Source organism: Mastomys coucha, unplaced genomic scaffold (genome assembly GCF_008632895.1).
Source record: "Mastomys coucha isolate ucsf_1 unplaced genomic scaffold, UCSF_Mcou_1 pScaffold13, whole genome shotgun sequence".
Classification (NCBI taxonomy): Eukaryota; Metazoa; Chordata; class Mammalia; order Rodentia; family Muridae; genus Mastomys; species Mastomys coucha.
This window is the reverse complement of record NW_022196895.1, coordinates 53,031,347-53,050,856: the sequence shown is the minus strand read 5'-3', so window position 1 is coordinate 53,050,856 and position 19,510 is coordinate 53,031,347. Positions and strand designations below refer to the sequence as shown.

The window sequence follows — 19,510 nt, the reverse complement described above, 5'->3', positions numbered from 1 at the left end:
AAAAAAAAAAAAAAGAATATTTGATGCTTTTCCAGAGGACCCAGGTTCAATTCCATGATTCCAAGCACCCACGTTAGGCAGCTCACAACCATCTGTAACTCTAGCTCTCCTGGGGATCAGATTACTTTTTCTGGCCCCAACAGGCACCTGCATACATAAACAGAAACACACACACACACACACACACACACACACACACACACACACACACCCCTTTTCAAAAGCCTCTGAAAAAATGAAAGTGATGATTTTTCTACTGCTAAGATGTAAACCGAATCTCTAAGCACATATACCTCTTCAGAAAGTGAGGTCGCTTCAGAGGAAAAAATAAATAAATAAAAATAAAACGATCAGACCTAATGGATTCACAGCCAATCACCAAATTCCAAAGAGCCTAACTTAACTTTACAAGGAGGGTTCCCCGCAGGGCAGCCTCCCTGCACATCAGCCCTGCCTGCACCGCAGCCCTACCTGCAATGGTGTAGTCTGCATTGATGACCCTCATGGCAGGGGTGTAGGTCACGGCCGGCATGCTCGATTCCTTCCTCTTCTGCTTTTGTCTATAGATGATGAACAGCGCCAGCAGGAAGAGCACCACAAGAACAAGGACCACGATGCCCGCGATGGCGCCGATCTGATAAGAATCTGCAGGAAGGGCAGTGCTGGTCCGGCTTAAGCTGTTCAGATTGCCCACGATGATGACCCCAGCTAGGAGAGGGTGGAAACAGACCATGTGTGGATGACTGTGGGCCAGATGCAGGTTCTATCTCTATTAAAACAAAATCTCTATTAAACCACGCCCCCTGGCCTAACGCCTGGTTGTTTTCAGTCCGAGGGAAGCTTATTTGGAAGCAGGGTATGGTGAAAAGCAGATACTCTTCACTTTCAAATGTCGCTGGTGCCACGTCCCTGCTCCAGGCCCTCAGGAGGCAGTGTATGGACCCTGAGAGTCAGGCACGGGTTGAGAGCCTCATCTATTTCAGATTAAACTCAGATTGGCAATTAAGCTCGGATAATACTGTTTCTAATTTTTGTTTTGCTCGATGTGTTCTCTAGTTCTGATCTTAATAGGAATAAGTCCTAAACACCCACCTGACTAACTCAATCTCTCACTTGTTGTTGGTATTTTTAAGAGCGATTTGCCTTCTAAACAAGCAGAGCTCTGATACGAACCTAGGCCAACGAGCCTCTTACTGCGAGACACACTATCCTACGGAAAACGATTTTCAGCAGCAGAGTGATTTCTCCTGATAGTTCCTGGTAATAACACCCGTACCTTTATCCATCAAAGTCAAAACTCCCAGTGCAAGTCCCTCTCATAACCACCAGGAGAACATTCTCAAAGGACCCTCTGCCCCAGAGTGGCAGAACTGTCCAAATACTTCCATGAAAAAAAAAAATTTGACAAACAATCCCAGATGGTTTCGATATGCACCCCGGTTAAAACAACACAGACACAGATTTCTTTAAAAGTTAAATCTGTGCCTCTTTTATAAACTCTCCTCTGGATGTTTATCCCAAAAGAGATGAAATCACGTGTCATGCGGGGACTGGCACTCATTGCTCACACAGCCTTAGCAATGGTAGCCAAACACTGAAAACCATCCAGAAGTCCACAAATTATGGTATACCTATTCAATGGAACACTACACAGAAGCAAAGAACTTTAAACTATTGATTTGTTTAAAGACACATTTTGGTTTCAAAATACTCAATGGTAACTAAATAAAACCAGGCATAAGAAGAATACAATGTGGTTTCCCTAAGTGGGCCGCCTTGTCTGGCCTCAGTGGGACAGAATATGCCTAGTTCTGCAGTGCCTTGAGGTGCCAGGGTGGGTTGGTACCTGGAAGAAGTTGATATCTCAGAGGAGGAGAGAAGGGAATCGGGAGGGGCTGTGTGAGAGGGGCGACTGGGAGGAGGGGCTTTGATTGGGATGTAAAGAGAATAAATTAATGAAAAACTACAATATGATTATTTTCACAGGAAATTCTAGAAAAAATGCAAACAGTGGCAGAAGGATCAGTGGTGGCCTGCAATGTACGAAAGAAGTAGCAGAGACCGGCATGCAAAAACAGGACAGAGAGTGACGGATATTATGTTTATTGCAGTGGTTGCTTCAGGGATATATACAGGTTTCAGGTTTCAGAAAATTGTGTAAGATATATGTGTACAGTTTTATATGCCAGTTACACCTAAATAAATCTAAAAAAGAAAATAGAAAGTTTGTGGATTTTAGAATATGAAAAGCCGTGACATTTGTGTCACAGCTATGTGGCCTTGGGGATGCATTATCTAACTGCTATAGCCTTTAGCTGGTCTCTTTCTCTATCAACAACAGGGAAAATAAGATATCCGTCTGGCAACCACATAGTCAGCCAGCCTGTATGAGTTTTAATTAGGTTTACTCATGTTAGCGTAAGTGAAAGCATTTAATACTGAGTGTGTATGGTGGCCACACACAAAGAAGCAGTCGTTATCGTCTAGAACTTTACCTTGGTCACAACGCGCCCCCTTCCATCCTGGGCTACAGTAACACGTGCCGGTGATGTGGTCACAGGTGGAATTGTTCAGACAGTCACAAATCTGGCGACAGCCATAGCCGTATGTCCCTGCAGGGCATTCTGGAGAGGAAATGAAGCCACTGTATTTCCCAAGTCTTGGGGAGACGAAGGCTTCCGCCTTCTGTGTGTTCTGCATAGCAGGTGGTGAGCCCTATCCATGGGTTCCTGCTTAGACAGACTGGGGGCCCCCCCCCAGGTATGGGAAGCTGGACTCTGATCCTTGATCCATGGTGGGCCTCACAGTCCTGCTGCTCAGGACTGAGCCAGTCAACATTATAGCTCAGCTCCTGACGCACATGCCTGCTGAATACCCACTGCTCTGAGATATGAGGAGAAGGTCCGTGGGGCCCCCATGGGAGAAATGAAAACGTGAAAAGCAACTTGATGTGACCCCATCAGTCAAATCTGTGGGTCAGGGAGACCTGGACCCAACAGTGTAAATTGGAGATAATCCATTCAGAACACAGATTTTTATGTAGGCTCTGGGATTCCTCCTAAAGACATGTTCTCACTGAGATTAGCAGGAATTAGGGGCAATTTGCATTATTTTCTAGGTAAGAGTTTCACTTGACATAGAATTATTCAAATACAGGATTTTCATGTTGAAATCTCAGAGACTAACATGGTAGGAGTCTTATGATATGCTGTTATTCAAAAGAACCATGTAGGGGGATGGAATTTAAATCTGAACAGTTCCAACACAGATGTTATTTGCCAAGTGACCAGCAGGGGGCGATGTGTTATCGCGATCAGAGTCTGGCAAACCTTGTAGTCTTGTTTATAAGGAGCATTGGGAGCTTCGAAAACACTTTAATTCCACATTCATATTCAGAGCTATCGTGGCAGCACTTAAGAGGTTTTTCCTAGTAAGACCGTAGCTGGTTGCCTAGCAGTTGAATGCAAGTCGGGTTAGAGCCTGTCCTGAGCTCTAGGCCTAGGTGTAGCAGGGAGGCATAGATAGCCTTTATACACACAGAGATTGCTCCTCAGGAGACTCCGTGACTCGGTGTATGTTTTATGGTCATCTGCAAAGCAAACATTAAGCTGCACGGGGTCTGTAAAATTGGATTGGAGAGGCAGAATGGTGGTCCCGCCCACCTTTCCAGGCCGTGCCATCTCTATACCATGCCGTCTTTGCAACCGCCTTCCCAAGAATACACTCGTGGTCAGTGGCAATCTCTCACTTTGCCTTGCCTCGGGGCTTTTACCATCAGAGAGTGCTACACACCACTTTGGCCTTTACTGTGTCATCTTCAGTACTGAACAAAGGCCACAGAGGAAAAGAATAGTATGTATGCTCATCCTATATACGCCGCTAAGGCTAACGGTCTTGCAACGTTGTGAGTGGATGCAGAGCTCATGGATACAGAACCACAACAGAGATGGGTAATTCCTACAGCATAGTCTCCCGAGGACTAAAAGAGAGTGTAAAGGCCATGTGTTGTACTGAAGACTAAGGCTCAGATGAGAATGTGTTAGTGGGAAGAGTAAAAATTACTATCAAAAGGGTGGCAACATTGACCTGGACTCGTTTTCATACCCATTCCTGAGGCTAGCCCCAGGCCCCAGGACACCTCCCTAGCCATTTCTATCCTCTGGTGTAAGTCTGGACTCATGGTTGCCATGAAAGGAGACTGGTCGTTCCTGTCTGTTAGGCCTCTGAGAAACCATATTCCAAAAATAAGAGATGGGGGGAAAGCCAGGGAAAACATAATGGAAAAGTTGAACTTGCCTTCATTCTTACCGTCTCACCCCGTCTGCCCAGAGTGCCAGGTGGAATTCCACTCTGAACTCGGAGGAAAGAGAGGCAGCACGGATTCCAGCGGGGAGGTCTTAAGAACAGGAAGCCAACTGTGCTGGCAAAGAACCATCACTCACACAACTCAAGCTGCAGACATACTGCCTTAGCATCTCTGGATTGAGGAAGGTGGTCGGGACGCCCAGAGATGACTTATCATGTACTCACTCTGTTCACAGTGCCGTCCCATGAATCCCGTGCGGCAGGTACACTGCCCGGAGATGTGGTCACAGTCAGCTCCATTTTGACACTGGCAGATCAGGGCACAGTCCTTGCCATAGAAGCCCAGAGGGCATCCTGTGTAAGAACGGAGAACAGTAGAAGTCAGAAGGCTACGGAGGAGAAACCCAGCTCCTGCCTGCATGCATTTGTGGATGAACTTGAAGGCCTTTCAGATACTGTTCAAGAGTAAAGGCGTTCACACGCATCTCAGCTATCACAGGGCTGCTTGGAAGTCGAAAGCCTGGGCTCCTGCAAGGAGATCGAAATCCACAAGCTGGAGGCCGGAGAGTCCCTAGCTGTCAGTATAACCATTGCTGGTGTCGTCTACAAAGCTCCGTGGAGCCCGGGAAGGGTGCAGTATTCTCCTTCTTTCTCCACTCAGTTTCTAGAATCCTGGATTTGAGATCCCTGGACTGAAGTGAGTTCTTTGTATTTAGATCATTGGTACAATTTTACCTTTAGTACAACACGACTCAAATTCTTCTACTAGTCTTGTCTACAGTATCCATTTTTAACTAAAATTATGTTATCCCTATTATCAAATATATCAAATATAACCCTTAAGACCAAAACCAACTGTGTTTTCATAAAGGATTTAGAAAGTACTTTAAGTCTTCACATTGCCACATGGCTTCCAAGGCTTACATCACTGGGAACCTGGGGTGGATCTCTTTCTCTCTCTCTCTCTCTCTCTCTCTCTCTCTCTCTCTCTCTCTCTCTCTCTCTGTCTGTCTCTCTCTGTGTCTCTCTGTCTCTCTCTGTGTGTCTGTCTCATTCTCTCTGTCTGTCTGTCTCTCTCTGTTTCTCTCTGTGTGTGTGTATGCGTCTGTCTCTTTCTCTCTGTCTCTCTGTTTTTCTCTGTGTGTCTCTCTCTGTGTCTCTGTGTCTGTGTCTGTGTCTGTCCCTCTCTGTGTGTGTCTGTGTCTCTTTCTTTGTCTCTCTGTCTCTCTGTCTCACTCTCTTGCTCTCTCTGTCTCTCTCTCTTTGTGTGTGTCTCTATCTGTCTCTCTCTGTGTGTCTGTCTCGTTCTCTCTGTCTCTCTCTGTTTCTCTCTGTGTGTCTCTATGTCTCTCTCTCTCTCTCTCTCTCTCTCTCTCTCTCTCCCCGCTTACATGGGTCAGCAGTTGCTCTGCAGGAGTGCTTAAGGCAGGACAAAAAATTTCAATACAATCAGATTTGTCAGTTGTTTCTAAATCCTGTCCATGCCTTTACTTTGCCATTGAAGGAAAGCTCAAATTTTCAGAAGCAGGAATGATACACAGGTCTCATATGCCAGCACACAGTGACATCCCCCATCTCAGACGCTAGCACTCAATGACATCCCCACATCATAGATTTGTCTGACACCCACTCTGTCCTGGATTCTTTCCTCTCATTTTGCCATTTACTCTTTAGTGCCTTAACATTACAGGGCTGGGTCTTCCTAAGCTACAAATAAGAACTAAGCCCTGAGTATCCCAAGTCACACAGCTGATAAAGCACAGGATGGCAGGCAGGGCTGTGGTAAGCCCAGACCCATGCAGGTGCCACTGTGTCCTGCTTTGTCCACTTTGAAAGGTTCCTCTGCTTGAAGCAGCCCCAGCTTTTAGAATTATAAGTGACCTAAGTGCGCTTCCCTCCAAAGGAGTTCAAGCATCTTTATGGATGCACAATTCCAACTATTCTCTATTATATTGACAAATTAGTATTAAATCGGAGTCACCTACTTTCTAACTCATCTTTTTTTCTTCAACGTGGCTATTCTTTAAAGTTATGCTACTCTTGATAATATCCTTAATAAATGCTTTCCTGATTTGTTTCCTTGATTCGGCTGGAAGAAGTATGGCATTTCTCCACAACGTGTTCGCACATTTGCATGTTGTGATGCTAAACACCACATGGGGTTAAACACAGGGTGGTATGAGATACAGGCTAGGAGCTAAACACCACATGGGGTTAAACACAGGGTGGTATGAGATACAGGCTAGGAGTAAGAGCTAGAGTAATGTTTTTCAAAACAGGATCCTGGGTTGATAGTATCACCAATGGACAGAAATGCAAATTCACAGGTCCTGGATCAGATGCACCAAATCAGGCACTATGGGGTGGGCATTTGGAGTTGCTGGGTTCCTATAGGTAAACTCCATTTCCTCTGTGAGCACACAGTGAGCCAAGCACTGAGGTGTGTGTCTTCCAAATCCCTATCATTTATTCTCACATTTGTACAGGCAGAAGAAACGAGAGCAGAACGAAGAAGAAATACAATTTGGTAGAAAAGAGAAGATGGAACTCAGTTACACATTAGAAATGAATTACGCACAGAGCTTGCTCCACCTCGGTGTCCTGATAGATGGTAGCTGAAGGATACCTGGAATGTAGGGTTCTTAAACACTCAGAGTAAGGGTAGCTATCTAGAGGTCATTAAGTAGGGGGATATGTGATTTGAAGGAGCCCTCACTGACCTGACCTGATACACACAGACAGGGAGGCTCTGTCCTCCGTGGGTTGGCTCCCCCTGGGGAACCCCAGAAGGCTCCTTGCTTACTCTGGGTGCAGTAGAGCCCCGTCCAGCCAGGAGTACATTTGCATTCTCCATCATAGGCGCTGCAAAAGGCTCCATTGTGGCAGTTGCAGGTGTGGATGCAGTTCGGACCCCAGTGCGCAGGTGGGCAGGCTGAAAGCACAGCAAGCATGGAAAGATGAGTTGGTGTTCCCAGGCCAGCACCAAAGAGAACACTTCACCCACCTTCTCGCTACCCTCCATGTGCTGGGTTAGTACCACTAATAAAGTCAAGATGCAATTCACATCAAAGACTGAATACTGAGTTCTGCACCAAACCTACAAGACAACACTGGCCACAGTAACTACCGATGTTATTGACATACACGCATAGTTACAGCCTCCGGGGGACTTGAGGGAAGCAAGAATTACTATAAAGAGTCGGTTGTTCAATAAATGACATCCACTGTGTGCCTGGCACTGTGTCCTAGACCCAAGGAAAAGAATAAAGGCAAAACGGGAATCTGAACCACTCCCCGAATACTTCTGTTTTGCGAGGAAGCAGAACTGAGAGGCAGTGGTGGGAGGAAAAATCAGGTGAGGTAAGGAGGAACCAGAAGGAGGAACGCTTCTCCTTTAATTCAGGCTTGCTAAGGAAGGAGCAACTGGGCAAGGATCGGATGCAGGATTTCCCTTGGAGCTCCTAGGGCTCAGGGCTTTGATTATCCAATCCTGTCCTGGTCTCTAGGCTCCAGAGTTGCCATTAGAATATCATTTTACGTGCTAAGGTTCCCAGCTATAAGACTCAGTTTATTCATAGGAACTGTCAACTGGAGGAAGAAGAGAACACATCACCTACATCCACTGTTGGCAGAAGGGGTTTTAGAAAACAACATAATAACCTGATTTGTAAAAATATACATATATATACATACATATGTGTGTGTGTGTATAGATATATATAACTTCATCTTCATGAAGCCATTTAAAGAGATGGCCACTTATGATTTCCATTTTATTATCTGACTGAGACTATGGAGCAATAAAGAAAATAAATGAGCCTGAAGCCATCTTAAAATGAAAAGCGCTTCCCAGAAACATGTACCATCTTCACCCAAGCACAAGAGAAAACAGCGGACATGCTTGGCCCTCAGGAGTATTACGAAGGGTTTTCTCGGTAGTCTCCCTTATTTTGCAGGTGAGGAAGTTTCGGTTCAACAGCAGGTAACAGGATCTTATCCAAGGTCACACAGGTTCACAGCAATAGTTGCTATTTGGTACAAAACATCGCTTCACTCTTAAGGCTACAGTGAGGCTCAGGATGGAGACAACTAAAATGGCCACCCTACCTGATGCAGCCACAGCACTCAACAACCTGTTTTCTAAGATAAGAAAAATCCACCTTGTTCTCTTCCATACAGCTTCTCTAAGTATTTCTTTCCTTTTTATAGTTACATATTTTAGCTGTGTTTCTGTGTCTGTGAGTGAATGTGCAATATGTATGCGGGTGTGCACACCTGTGCGTGGATATCAGAAGAGGGCACTAGGGGTGGAGTTACAGTGTTTATGGGATGTCTCCCCCCGCCCCCAGCTTGTTTAGAGGATGCTGGGATCCAAACTCTGGTCCTCATGATTCAGCAGCAAGAGCTTTAAACCATGCAGAAATCTCTCCCGACCCAAACAAACTAAATCGAATGATGCTGAACACGTTTTCATGAACTATCTTCTGCCTGTCTTCTGCCTGGAGGATGTTTTTCTAAGTCGGCCACTTAAAGCAAGCAGGCTCTATTCCTGGGTTGGTTATGACCAACGGTTGTAAATAAAGGTCATTCAAATTGTCCATTTCCAAAGGTAAGTATACAGACAAGGCTTTGGATACTGGCTTTGCTTGCCAAGGACACCTGCCCCTTTAAATGTACCCCATTAGTTTTCACAGCCTCTGTTTGCATGGCAAAGGAACACCCCTTTTCTAAACTAGCTGGTGACCAGCCAAGAAGAAGTATTAAGATGGGCCCCCAGAGACCATAGGGATCCAGTGAAACCAACGGTCCCCAGGAGAAGCAAGGCTTGCCAAACGGGTTTCCTCTGCAGTGATTCTGGGGACAGGCTTGGCTATTGTCTCCATTCACAGCGCTGTTCCCATTCTTGTTCCTTCCAGCACATTCCTCCTCCAAATGAGGAAGTGACCAACTTCCAAACTAAAGGAGCAAATTAGACCAATCATGCCCCAGCCATGACATCATATCTTTGTTTTCTTTCCCAAGCCCCGTCATTCATTTTGAGTACCTATTCCTCATCCTGCTCCTGGGCCAGCCTGAATCCATCAGAAGCTTGCCATGCACAGATCTAAACATACGGCAGTTACTTCTGGAGTCCACCCCAAATAGATTAAAACATATCCTACGAAATCATCTATAACAACAAGCATCCCTATAACTGAAGGCGTTCATATCTCAGCAATGGGAACCAGCCTAAATGAAAGCAAGACTAATATTCAGATAAAGACATATTCCATACCAATTAATATGTACAGATTGATTACAATGCTAGAGTCTGAATTCAATGGCCAGTAAACTGCCAAGGAGAACAAGAGTCCTTTCTTGACTCTATATCACATGTGCACCATGGTAGATTCAATATGAACTGAGCATGAAAGCGGTGATGAAGAGAAGGGCAGACATGCACTGTCTTTGGTTGAAAGATGAATCTTTTGCCAAAGTGCACAAACCAGCCTTTCAAAGGTCTGCCTTGTGGCCACCCATTTCTCTTCATGGCACGGGTAGTCTAAAGTCATCAACATAATTTCTGTTAGGGTCATACTACACCCATCCACAAAGCAGCATGAGAGGCTCTTGGGAGCCAAGGGAGAGGACGAGCTAGGAGGTGCAGTCATGTCAGTCAGCCTGCCCAGGAGCCCAGAAAGTATCTAAGACTCACATTGTTTGATTCTACTTCTTCATGGTTCCATACGTTTCTGGGTGAGTACATGACAAAAAGATAGATCTCTAAATGCATCTATTTGGGTTTCAGATAATAGGGATGGAGATGTAGCTCAGCTGGTACTGAGTGCTTGCCTAGCATCTCTGAAGCTCTGGGTTCAGTTCCCAGCACTGCATAAAAGCAAGTATGGCTGAGTACACCTGTAATCCCAGCACTCAAGAGGTGGAGGCAAAAAGATCAGAAGTTCAAGGTCATCTTAGACTACAGAGTGAGTTTGAGGCTAGCCTTGGCTATATGGAGTATATATATATACATATATATATATATATATGTATATATATACATATATATATATATGTGTGTGTGTGTGTACATATATATGTATATGTATATATATGCACATTCAATGACTAACCATCCACTGATTTTATATACATATATTATATATTTTATGTGCATAATTATATATATTTGACAAATATTATATACACATATACACACATATATGTACATATATAGATACATATATATATACATATATATGTATATATATATATGTATGTATGAATGAGACTACATAATGAAGTAAGCTTTGGTTACATGGAGCCATACATATGATTAGTCATTGAATATATATATATTCTCATTATCATATTTTTTAAGTTTTCTCATTCCTCCATTTTAACTAGATCTCTTGATCTAGAACAGGATACAAATCCAACTCATAAAGGTAACTATGACTTTCCATATATATCATTGATTTACATATATATTTATACTACATGTATAATTAAATAAATAATATGTTGATATAGCATATATAATTATATATTGGTTTATTTACATATATATATATAAATCAGTGGATGGTTAGTAATTGAAAAGTGGGTAAGAAAACAGTTTACAAATTGAGGTCTTTCCCAAGGAGTCACATCAATTTATTGGTAGATATTGATAAGTTATTGCATAGAACTCTTAACTTAAAAAACTATAATACATTTAACAAATGGTCATGGTCATACATTCTTTCCCGATCATACGAAGTCTCATCATTCAGTCCTAAGACATAAGAAACCGATCGGTTGTTTTCCAACAAGACTTACGCTGGGAGCAGTCACTGCCAATCCAGCCCGGGTAGCACTGGCAGGATCTGTCGATGGGGTTACAGGTGCCATTGTTGGTGCAGGTGCAAATGCCTGCACAGTTTTTCCCAAATCTGCCACTGGGACACACTGTGAAGAAACGCAAGTCCAGTCAGCTACAGTTGGAACGCACCTCACAGAACCCTGAGAACGGGAAACCATTCCAGGGTCACACCCAGGTGCCCACTGCCTTCACTTGAGAAGACACATACCCTAATCCCAGATGGGCTCATTTTTACAAGCACATGATACCAAAGGCTTCATCCAGGCATCTCAGAATGTCACTATGGCGTTTATAGAAATCTGAATTATAGCTTCTCACAGAGGGAGTCAAAGTCCTTCCTCACATTGACTTTTCCTGAGGGGATGGTTCCAATGAAGACACAAGCAAGGGAGCAGAGAGCTTCGTGACAAGGAAGAGCCTCCAACATTTGTGTTATTTTCAGAACTACCTAGGGCTGGTCATAGCAGGACATGTGTGGCCTTGTGGAATTCTGAGTACAGACCTAAGGAGGCTTGATCCTCCCCCCATGGCTCTCCCGGTTGCCCGGGTGTTTACCTTCATTACACAGGGCGCCTGTGAAGCCAGGCAAGCAGTCGCACAGGCCTGTGATGTGGTGACAGGGCCCGCTGCTATGCACACACTGCGGGCATGTCTGGCTACAGCGATGTCCGTAAAAGCCCGGGGAGCAGACTGCAAATAGAAATTCATTGTTACCTTCCTGAGTTGGGTTTAATCTCCTGTTCCACACACACAGAGGTCTAGTGAAACTGAAGGAATAAGAAAACTCTAAATAATAATAGGGATTTTTCAGGTATGAAACAAGAAGGCAGCTTTTAGAAAGGGAAGAAGCCATTAAACTCCAGATTTCACTGGTCTCACATATCCCCCACCATCTTCCTGTGGTTGGCTGAAGGCCAGCCCTAGACCAGGAACTCAAAGATACTTTGTGGAGCAAATAAGGAAATGGGGAAAATGAAACTCTAAATACCAATATCTCAATTAAGCATCTCAATTAAGTTATTGTTGGTCCTTTATGTTTTAAGAATCATGATTGACAAAAAAATGATAAATGCACAAGGTTTGAAGATCTTTCTCCTTAAAAAAAGAAGTACAGGTTAATGATTGTGATTAGATAAGAGAGGGTGAGTAAACCATCCAGGATGACATGGATCTGGATGCTTCCAAAGACTTTATTTGGTTTTAAATGTAGAATAATTGCATTGAACTCTTTTAGTGGAAAATTGATTTAAGAAATTACTACAGTGCATGTTATAACCAGTCACATATTCTTTCCTGGTTACATTTACTGAAAGATTTAGCGAAATGCTGCAGATCATTTTTTAGTTCAAGGCTTTTATGAAGCAACATCAACGGTCCCCATTTTTAACTTTCAGTTCTGCTTCCCCCACAGCACTGACTTTCCGATTACTAGTGAGGTATGTGATTGCCTCAAGGTTTGGCTGATGTTGACTTCTGGTAATTGAGGTGAGGCTGATGCCAAATTGCTGAATAAAATATTTACAGGTCAGTGGATTTCTGGAACACCATTTGCACACTCTAAGGAGGAACCGAGAATTGGATCCTGATGATTGTTCCAATGAGGTAAAGAAATGGTCACTAAGAAGAAAGGGTTAACGCCCCCATCTGTTAAGTTGGTTCTGGAGGTTGAAAAGGGTAAAATTCTTGGGGAAGTGTTATTTGAGGACAGGTCTTCAAGGACTCCTCTTCTTCCCTAGGCTGCCACAAATTGTCACTAGGAACTAAGGGGAGGGGTAGAGAAGGTTCTGTACATGATTCCCAGGGAAGAAGAGGGGGCAGAAACCATCACACAGGAGATACTTACTTCTCTGGCAAGTGGTGCCTCGGAATCCAGGAGCACATTCACAGATGCCATCATCCGGAGAGCACGAAGCCCCATTTTTACAGTAGCAGGGCAGCGAGCAGTTAGGACCCCAGCGTCCCTCAGCACACACACTGTCACAGTGCACACCTGAAACATCACACAAGGGGCAGGGATGAGGGAGGTACAGCGTGGGCACCTGAGGTTGCGAATCCAACAATGGGGGTCAGGAACGGTGCACAAGCAACTATTTCAGACAACAAAAAGCGGAGATGGCACCGGGCTTAAAGCCAGTTAACATTGTGTGTCTACACTAAACACACAGAGTCATCCTAATCATTATCTAATACCTGGAACTCCCACCTAGGCGGTCAAGGAGAGAACATTTATTTCACTACATTGATTTTTCTTCTGTAATAGAAAGGACCAATAGGGAGCCCCTGGGCCTTGCCTATTGAAGGCAAAATTTATCAGAAACAGAAAGTACCATTGACTTCCTAGTTATACCCCACTCCCATTTTGTTTTTACAGAGAAATTTTAAAAAGTACAAAATGATTAAATTGTTTCACGTGAAGGAAATCCTACTGGAGAGTAGGGAGCACAATCCTAAAATATTTCAAAGATCTAGTGTGCTGGATAAGCTGATGCCCTCACATGTATTGCCGGATTCATCCTTAAAAATTTCATTTCACATTGGATAGAGGCAGAATAGCCTCTCCAATACCGTTTATGTCCTTTTGTCTAAGTAACTCTTTTGAAGCTGTATGGAGTGATTTAACTTTTTATTTGGCCAGTAAAGAACCTTTAAAGTAGTCATGATTCCATAAACAAACACCTAGAGGAAGCTAATCTGGGAGGAGGAAAATAAAGCCAGGTATTACTGGAGGCAGAGGAAAATTTCATACATTCATATTTGAAGGACAACAGGGATCTCGTTGTTACATCATAACTCTCAGAGACCTTCACTTGCAAAAGAAAGAGTTCTAACTTGGGCTGCACTGGTGACTGCCAGTCTCACACCAAGGGATAACACAGGGAGGACATGCTTGCTCTTGTATTCCAGAAAGCTCACGGTGATGTCCTGGAGGACATCAGGCAGGCCACACCACGTTTTGTCTGGGTTTTTTTGGAGAAAAGTTATTGTGCCCTGAACCTAATATGGAAATCACGTGTAAATGATCACAAATATGTCACCAGCTGCTGTAAAGCCATTTCTGTAGAATAATAAATCTCTACTTTCTCCTGTCTCCGTCCTTAGCATGGCAAAGGCTGGCAAAGCAGGCCCAATTCCATTTTGTCCAACTCAGGTTAGCAACAGATTTTTATTCCAGAGGAAAGCAGTTGAAGATCTAACACTGACTGGGGACTAAGTGTTCCTTACAGGATAAGTAAATGGAGCGGGAACCCTCTGTTTTTTCTTGTGTTCACACACGTCTTACTTTTCAAGGTCTTTTGGGAAGCTGAGACAGACTTGCAAATTCTACACTTTCTGAATGTGAAGTACCTGCCATGGAGTCTCAGCCTATTCCTTTCAAACCAATACCTATACCATACAGAATCATCAGAAAGTTACAGGAGCTTTGAACTCGGGAGCAAGCTGCCAATGTAAGCTTTGTCTTATGTCTAAAGAAAATACCAACAAGACTAACTAATCTGCCTGGGGCTTCCCTCTCAATTGGAACTCAGGCTTTCCTTCCTTACTGTAGGCCAGGGCTCCTGTTTGAAAGCCAAGGGTGTAAGGGACCACCTGCTTCATAGATTCAGATGTCCTTGGGCATTTTGACCCAGAGCCATTCAGGCTAATCTCAAAGAGAAGCCTGAGGATGTTGAGCCCCCAAAATTACTCAGATAACCTTATAATCATCCTGAAAATTAGTTCTGACTTCTCAACACTTTTTTTTTTTTTAATGTGGAACTATGTTTGAGGGTTGATACTTGGCCATTTAAGGTGACTTACTTTATCAACTGTTGGCCAAATCACATTACACTTAAATTCAGCTATAATATACTAGCTGTATTAGTCAGCATTCTCTAGGGAAACAGAACTGACAGAATAATCTCTGATATGTATACTCTGGTTTATTAGAGTGGCTTATAGGCTATGGTCCAGCTATTCTAACAATAGCTGCCTGCCAGCAGAAAGTCAGAGAATTCAATAGTTGTTCAGTTCATAAAACTGGATGTCTCAGTATACACCAGAATACCAAAGAAGTAGGTTCTAATGCCAGTGAAGGAATGAACATAGGCTGTCACTAGAAGGTGGGGTCCAAGTTAAAGATGGATCCCTCACAGGTGTACCCAGCCACTTGTGTTATAGTGAATTCCCAATGTAGTCAAGTTAACAATGAAGAGTAACCATCACATTGGCTTTGAATGTTATAGGTTAACATGATTTGTGGATAAGCACACGGAGCTAGTTATGAAAAATGACTGGAGGCCAGATGTAAATTAAGTAATCCTACTCTTGGTATTTGATTTCTCTTCCATCAAGAGACTTGTCCAGCTGGCTAGCACACCCATCTGTCATGATCAACTTCATCAAGGTAATTTTTTTCAATAAGCAACAAGTACCATGGAACAGCAAAGAGATCCACTGGGGAAAAACCTTCCATGTTTTACATGATATACCCATCATTTTGTTTCAGAGACTGCCTGCCTACAGTTGTATAAGCATATTTCAACAAAACCAAGCTTTTTAAATAGCTTTGGTTTCTTTAGTTTTAGGATCGTGAAAGAAGCTTTCTGTTGAATATAAATTATAAACATACCATTTTCTGTTCTTTCTTTGAAACTCAACTATCTTACTCTGTGTAATAAAGGAGTCATCTTTTTGTAGATATTGATACCTAATCTATTTCAAGACAAGTATTAGAGATGAGATAAGCCCACAGAAAAGTAGGATGCTATCTTCCTTCCGTAGCATCCTTTATCCTACATCCCTACCTCTCCTCAGATCCAATCGTGCTTCTTGCCGTCTCTTTCATTATATATTCAGGGAAGGGCATGATAAATATATTACTGCTGGCATCCAATTTTTCTAGAGATTACCAGTATTCTGAGAAGGCTCATAGTTTGAGAGGCTAGGAAATAAATACTAAAGTTTAAAACTTCAGACAATGAGAATCACAATCAAGTCCTGACGAAGTGTTTCCTTGAATCACCTCCGGGCATCAGACTGGGAAAGTGTGAGGTATGCTCCAAGATCAAGAGGTGCTGAAAGAATTCTGTTTGCCTTAACACCTCCATCCTCTCATTATTTCTATTGATCACATATTTGCCAACTTTGGTCAGGTTCACAATGTATTTTTGGTTCCTTATTTGCCAAAGATGAAAAACAATTTAAGTCAGTACAACTTCTAGGAGTCTAGCTAATCCTTCTAGGAGTCTGGCTAGTTGATGAGACAGTCCCCCAAAAAATTTAACTCCAGGGTGATAAAGCCCTAGGCCGCACACCCAGCTTTGTCAAGGAAGAGGGAAGATAGGTCTAGGTTCGGGGAACAGTGGCTTCATGACTCAGAGTCCCAAGAAGTATGTAGAATCATTCAGAAGTATTCAGGAATTATCAACATTGGGAACAGGTGATATTTAGGAAGTAGAAATACCAAGAGAAGCATTTGCACAGCTGTGGAGCCATGGGGAATAGCTAAGAGCATCATACTGTGGAAGGAGACCCTCCTCTCCCCCCACCCCCGGACTCATAAGCCATGTTATCAGACCAAATGAGGGATGGCATGGATACTGTAGTGGCTATTCTTGGTTGTCAACTTGACTATATCTGGGACGAACTACAATCCAGAATTGGAAGACTCACTTGTGGCCCTAATCTGGAGGCTGAGAGATACAAGTTTCTGACCTGAATCTTGGCATGGAGATCTTTTTTTTTTTTTTTTTAAAAGATTTATTATTTGTTATATTTACATGAGTACACTGTAGCTTTCTTCAGACATACCAGAAGAAGGCATGGGATCCCATGGTTGCTGGGAATTGAACTCAAGACCTCTGGAAGAGCAGTCAGTGTTCTTAACCGCTGAGCCATCTCTCCAGCCCGGCATGGAGATCTTGAGGCATAATGGCTATGAATCCCAGAAGATTAAGACAGGAGTTCAAGGTCATCTGGGATTAAAGGTGTGGTGGCACACACCTTTAACCTAGGCCACACCTTTTGCTGGAGACCTAGATAAGGACATTGGAAGAAGGAAGGCTCTCTCTCTCTTTGCCTGCGTGCCTTGTGGGACTGAGCAATTGCTAGATCCTTGGACTTCCTTTCACAGCTGCTGCTGACCATTGTTGGGAGTTGGACTACAGACTGTAAGTCCATTTGTGTTTTATAGGAGAGTGGATGATGGTGTGAAGAGATGAATCTTGAAGACAAAATGTCGAGTGAGGGACAAATTGAAATTATTGAGGTGATAAATGAAAAAACAATGAGAAGACACAGAACAAAGCCATTCACAAGGGAAGAATTCCAGAGACAGATGGAGAAGATGCAGATGGAAAGTTCCTCTGTTCCCTGCCCTACCCAAAACAATGCATCCTGTCAATGCTGTGAGAGCAGAAGAACCTGGCTGTGCTGTCTAGGTACTAACACACATGGAGTATAATGCTTGGCCCTAGGTACCGCCAGTGTGTCTTGCTTAAGAGAGGTGATGCTTTCAGTGTGTCTGTCTCCAGGGTGGTGTATGAAGAGAGGATGTGGGCCAGTGAGTAGTGAGAGAATACTTGCCCTGCATGTAGGACCTCAGGAAGGCAGAAGCCAGAACAGGAAGGTCCTCATGACATAGGTCCTTGTGTGTGAGAGCACCTTTTCCTTCCTGAGTCAGGAAGGCAAGCTTTGGTGAGCTGGGAGCTGTTATCTCCAACTAAAGAGAATTAGGAAAATAATGAAATACTCTAAGACAATTTCTTTGGGATGTTGACCAAGGAACAGATTAAAAACTTCAAAACTAGCTGCTTTGGAAAATGATTTCTAAAATATTTGGAGGAGGGGGTGAATGGGAAGAGGGTGGGTTTAAAGCTGCAAGCAGTTTTTTTACTCAATGGAAGCACTTCTTCCTGATAAAATTTTGAATGCTGGCTGATAAGGAGATCTGCCAGGGAATGTTTTTGCCAGGCCTGGGGACAAAGAGCCCATTGATAGGCTCCTCAAGTTGCTAGGCAATGGCTGAATGACCGTGATAAACTTCAGCTAGGCAGCACTAAAGAAATGTTCATGCATTTAATGCCTGATGCATTAGGCCGGGGACCTCCTCGGGAAACCAGCATTCCCTGGGCACTTGCGATTGCATGAATATAGTCAATAAATCATCTGGGACATCATTATTTCCCCTCTCAAGATGTAGCCCCAAATCTCATACTCCTTACACTAATACTACAATGTCTGGAAGGTTGGGGGGGGGGGAAGAAAGTTATTTTGATTCAATGTCTTGACCCTGGGCAGCAACCTATTAAATACATGTTAGAGTAAGACTGATATTTATTAATAAGACTTGGGGTAAGTGAGTGGAGGTGAAGAACCAAGGTATTCCCTTAATTTCCCAATCCCCAAGATCATCAAAGTGACAGCACAGGCGGTATAGGCATGTGATTCACCGCATACCACCCACCTCTGTCCATAGTTTGTCCTGACAGAACAGGGAAGGACTTGACACCATTGCATGTCTTCACTCCCTGAGAGCACGACCACCACGCTCATGTAGAACATGGAGACACTCGACGGTGGCTGTTGAATAACACCCTGTTATTAGGTGTTGACAAAACAATCTCTCTCAGTCATAGATAACAGAGGCTCACATCTGTAGCCACAAGACCAGCCTGCTAGCAATCATTGCCTGCCTTAGTACAACTCTGGGGGAAAGCAGACAGCAGGCTGGTGGGCAGAGTAGGAAAGCTAGGGGCTTTTCTGGAGCCAATCTCACTTCAGAGACTCTGTCTATCAAGTGAGGAACAGACAGACAGACAGACAGACAGACAGACAGACAGACAGACAGACACCTGCTCTCTACACGTCCTGACCTAGAAGGTTCCAGAAGTGAGTCATGTGCACTTGTGGTTAATTAGGTACTTGCATGTTGACTAAACCCTCTAATGTAGTTACTGAGTTTCAGTTGGATTCTCGCTTTTATGTCTCTGGTATGCAACCCTGCTCCTCCAATCCCAATTCCCTTGTGGTAATTACTTAGGCATTGCTGAGAGTCTAAGGTGCCAGAGAGCTACATAGGAATAGATGAACCCCAAAGATAGTGTTCATTTGCCTCAGTGGTCACAGTGGTGTTTAGGACAGAAAGGCTGCCTGGTTCTGCTTCTGGGGGCCCTGGAGAAGCTGGTTTCTTGTTATTGACATGTCCATGGGTTCTCCTCTCAGGTCTCCCACTCCTGGCTGGGCCCAGGTGAGGACCCCACTTCTGATTCCATTCTGCACTTCCATATCCCTGCTCTATCATGTTGTATGATCCCACTTACTTTCCCAAAGGTATCAAAGCTTCTTTGAGCATCCTCTTTTCTTTTGCCACTGCTAAAAAAA

General features: G+C 43.7%; 1 protein-coding gene across 1 annotated transcript in view; it reads right to left on the bottom strand.

The window, feature by feature from the left end:
* Megf10 (multiple EGF like domains 10) overlaps positions 1-19,510 on the bottom strand; it is a 161,469-nt gene that overhangs the window by 11,739 nt on the left and 130,220 nt on the right. Inside the window, exons 14-20 of the mRNA XM_031365731.1 lie at positions 12,993-13,139; positions 11,705-11,839; positions 11,107-11,235; positions 7,109-7,237; positions 4,531-4,659; positions 2,496-2,624; positions 472-708 (exon numbers count right to left, since the gene is read on the bottom strand). Coding sequence (XP_031221591.1) covers positions 472-708; positions 2,496-2,624; positions 4,531-4,659; positions 7,109-7,237; positions 11,107-11,235; positions 11,705-11,839; positions 12,993-13,139 — 1,035 coding nt within the window. The remainder of the gene's footprint in view (positions 1-471; positions 709-2,495; positions 2,625-4,530; positions 4,660-7,108; positions 7,238-11,106; positions 11,236-11,704; positions 11,840-12,992; positions 13,140-19,510) is intronic.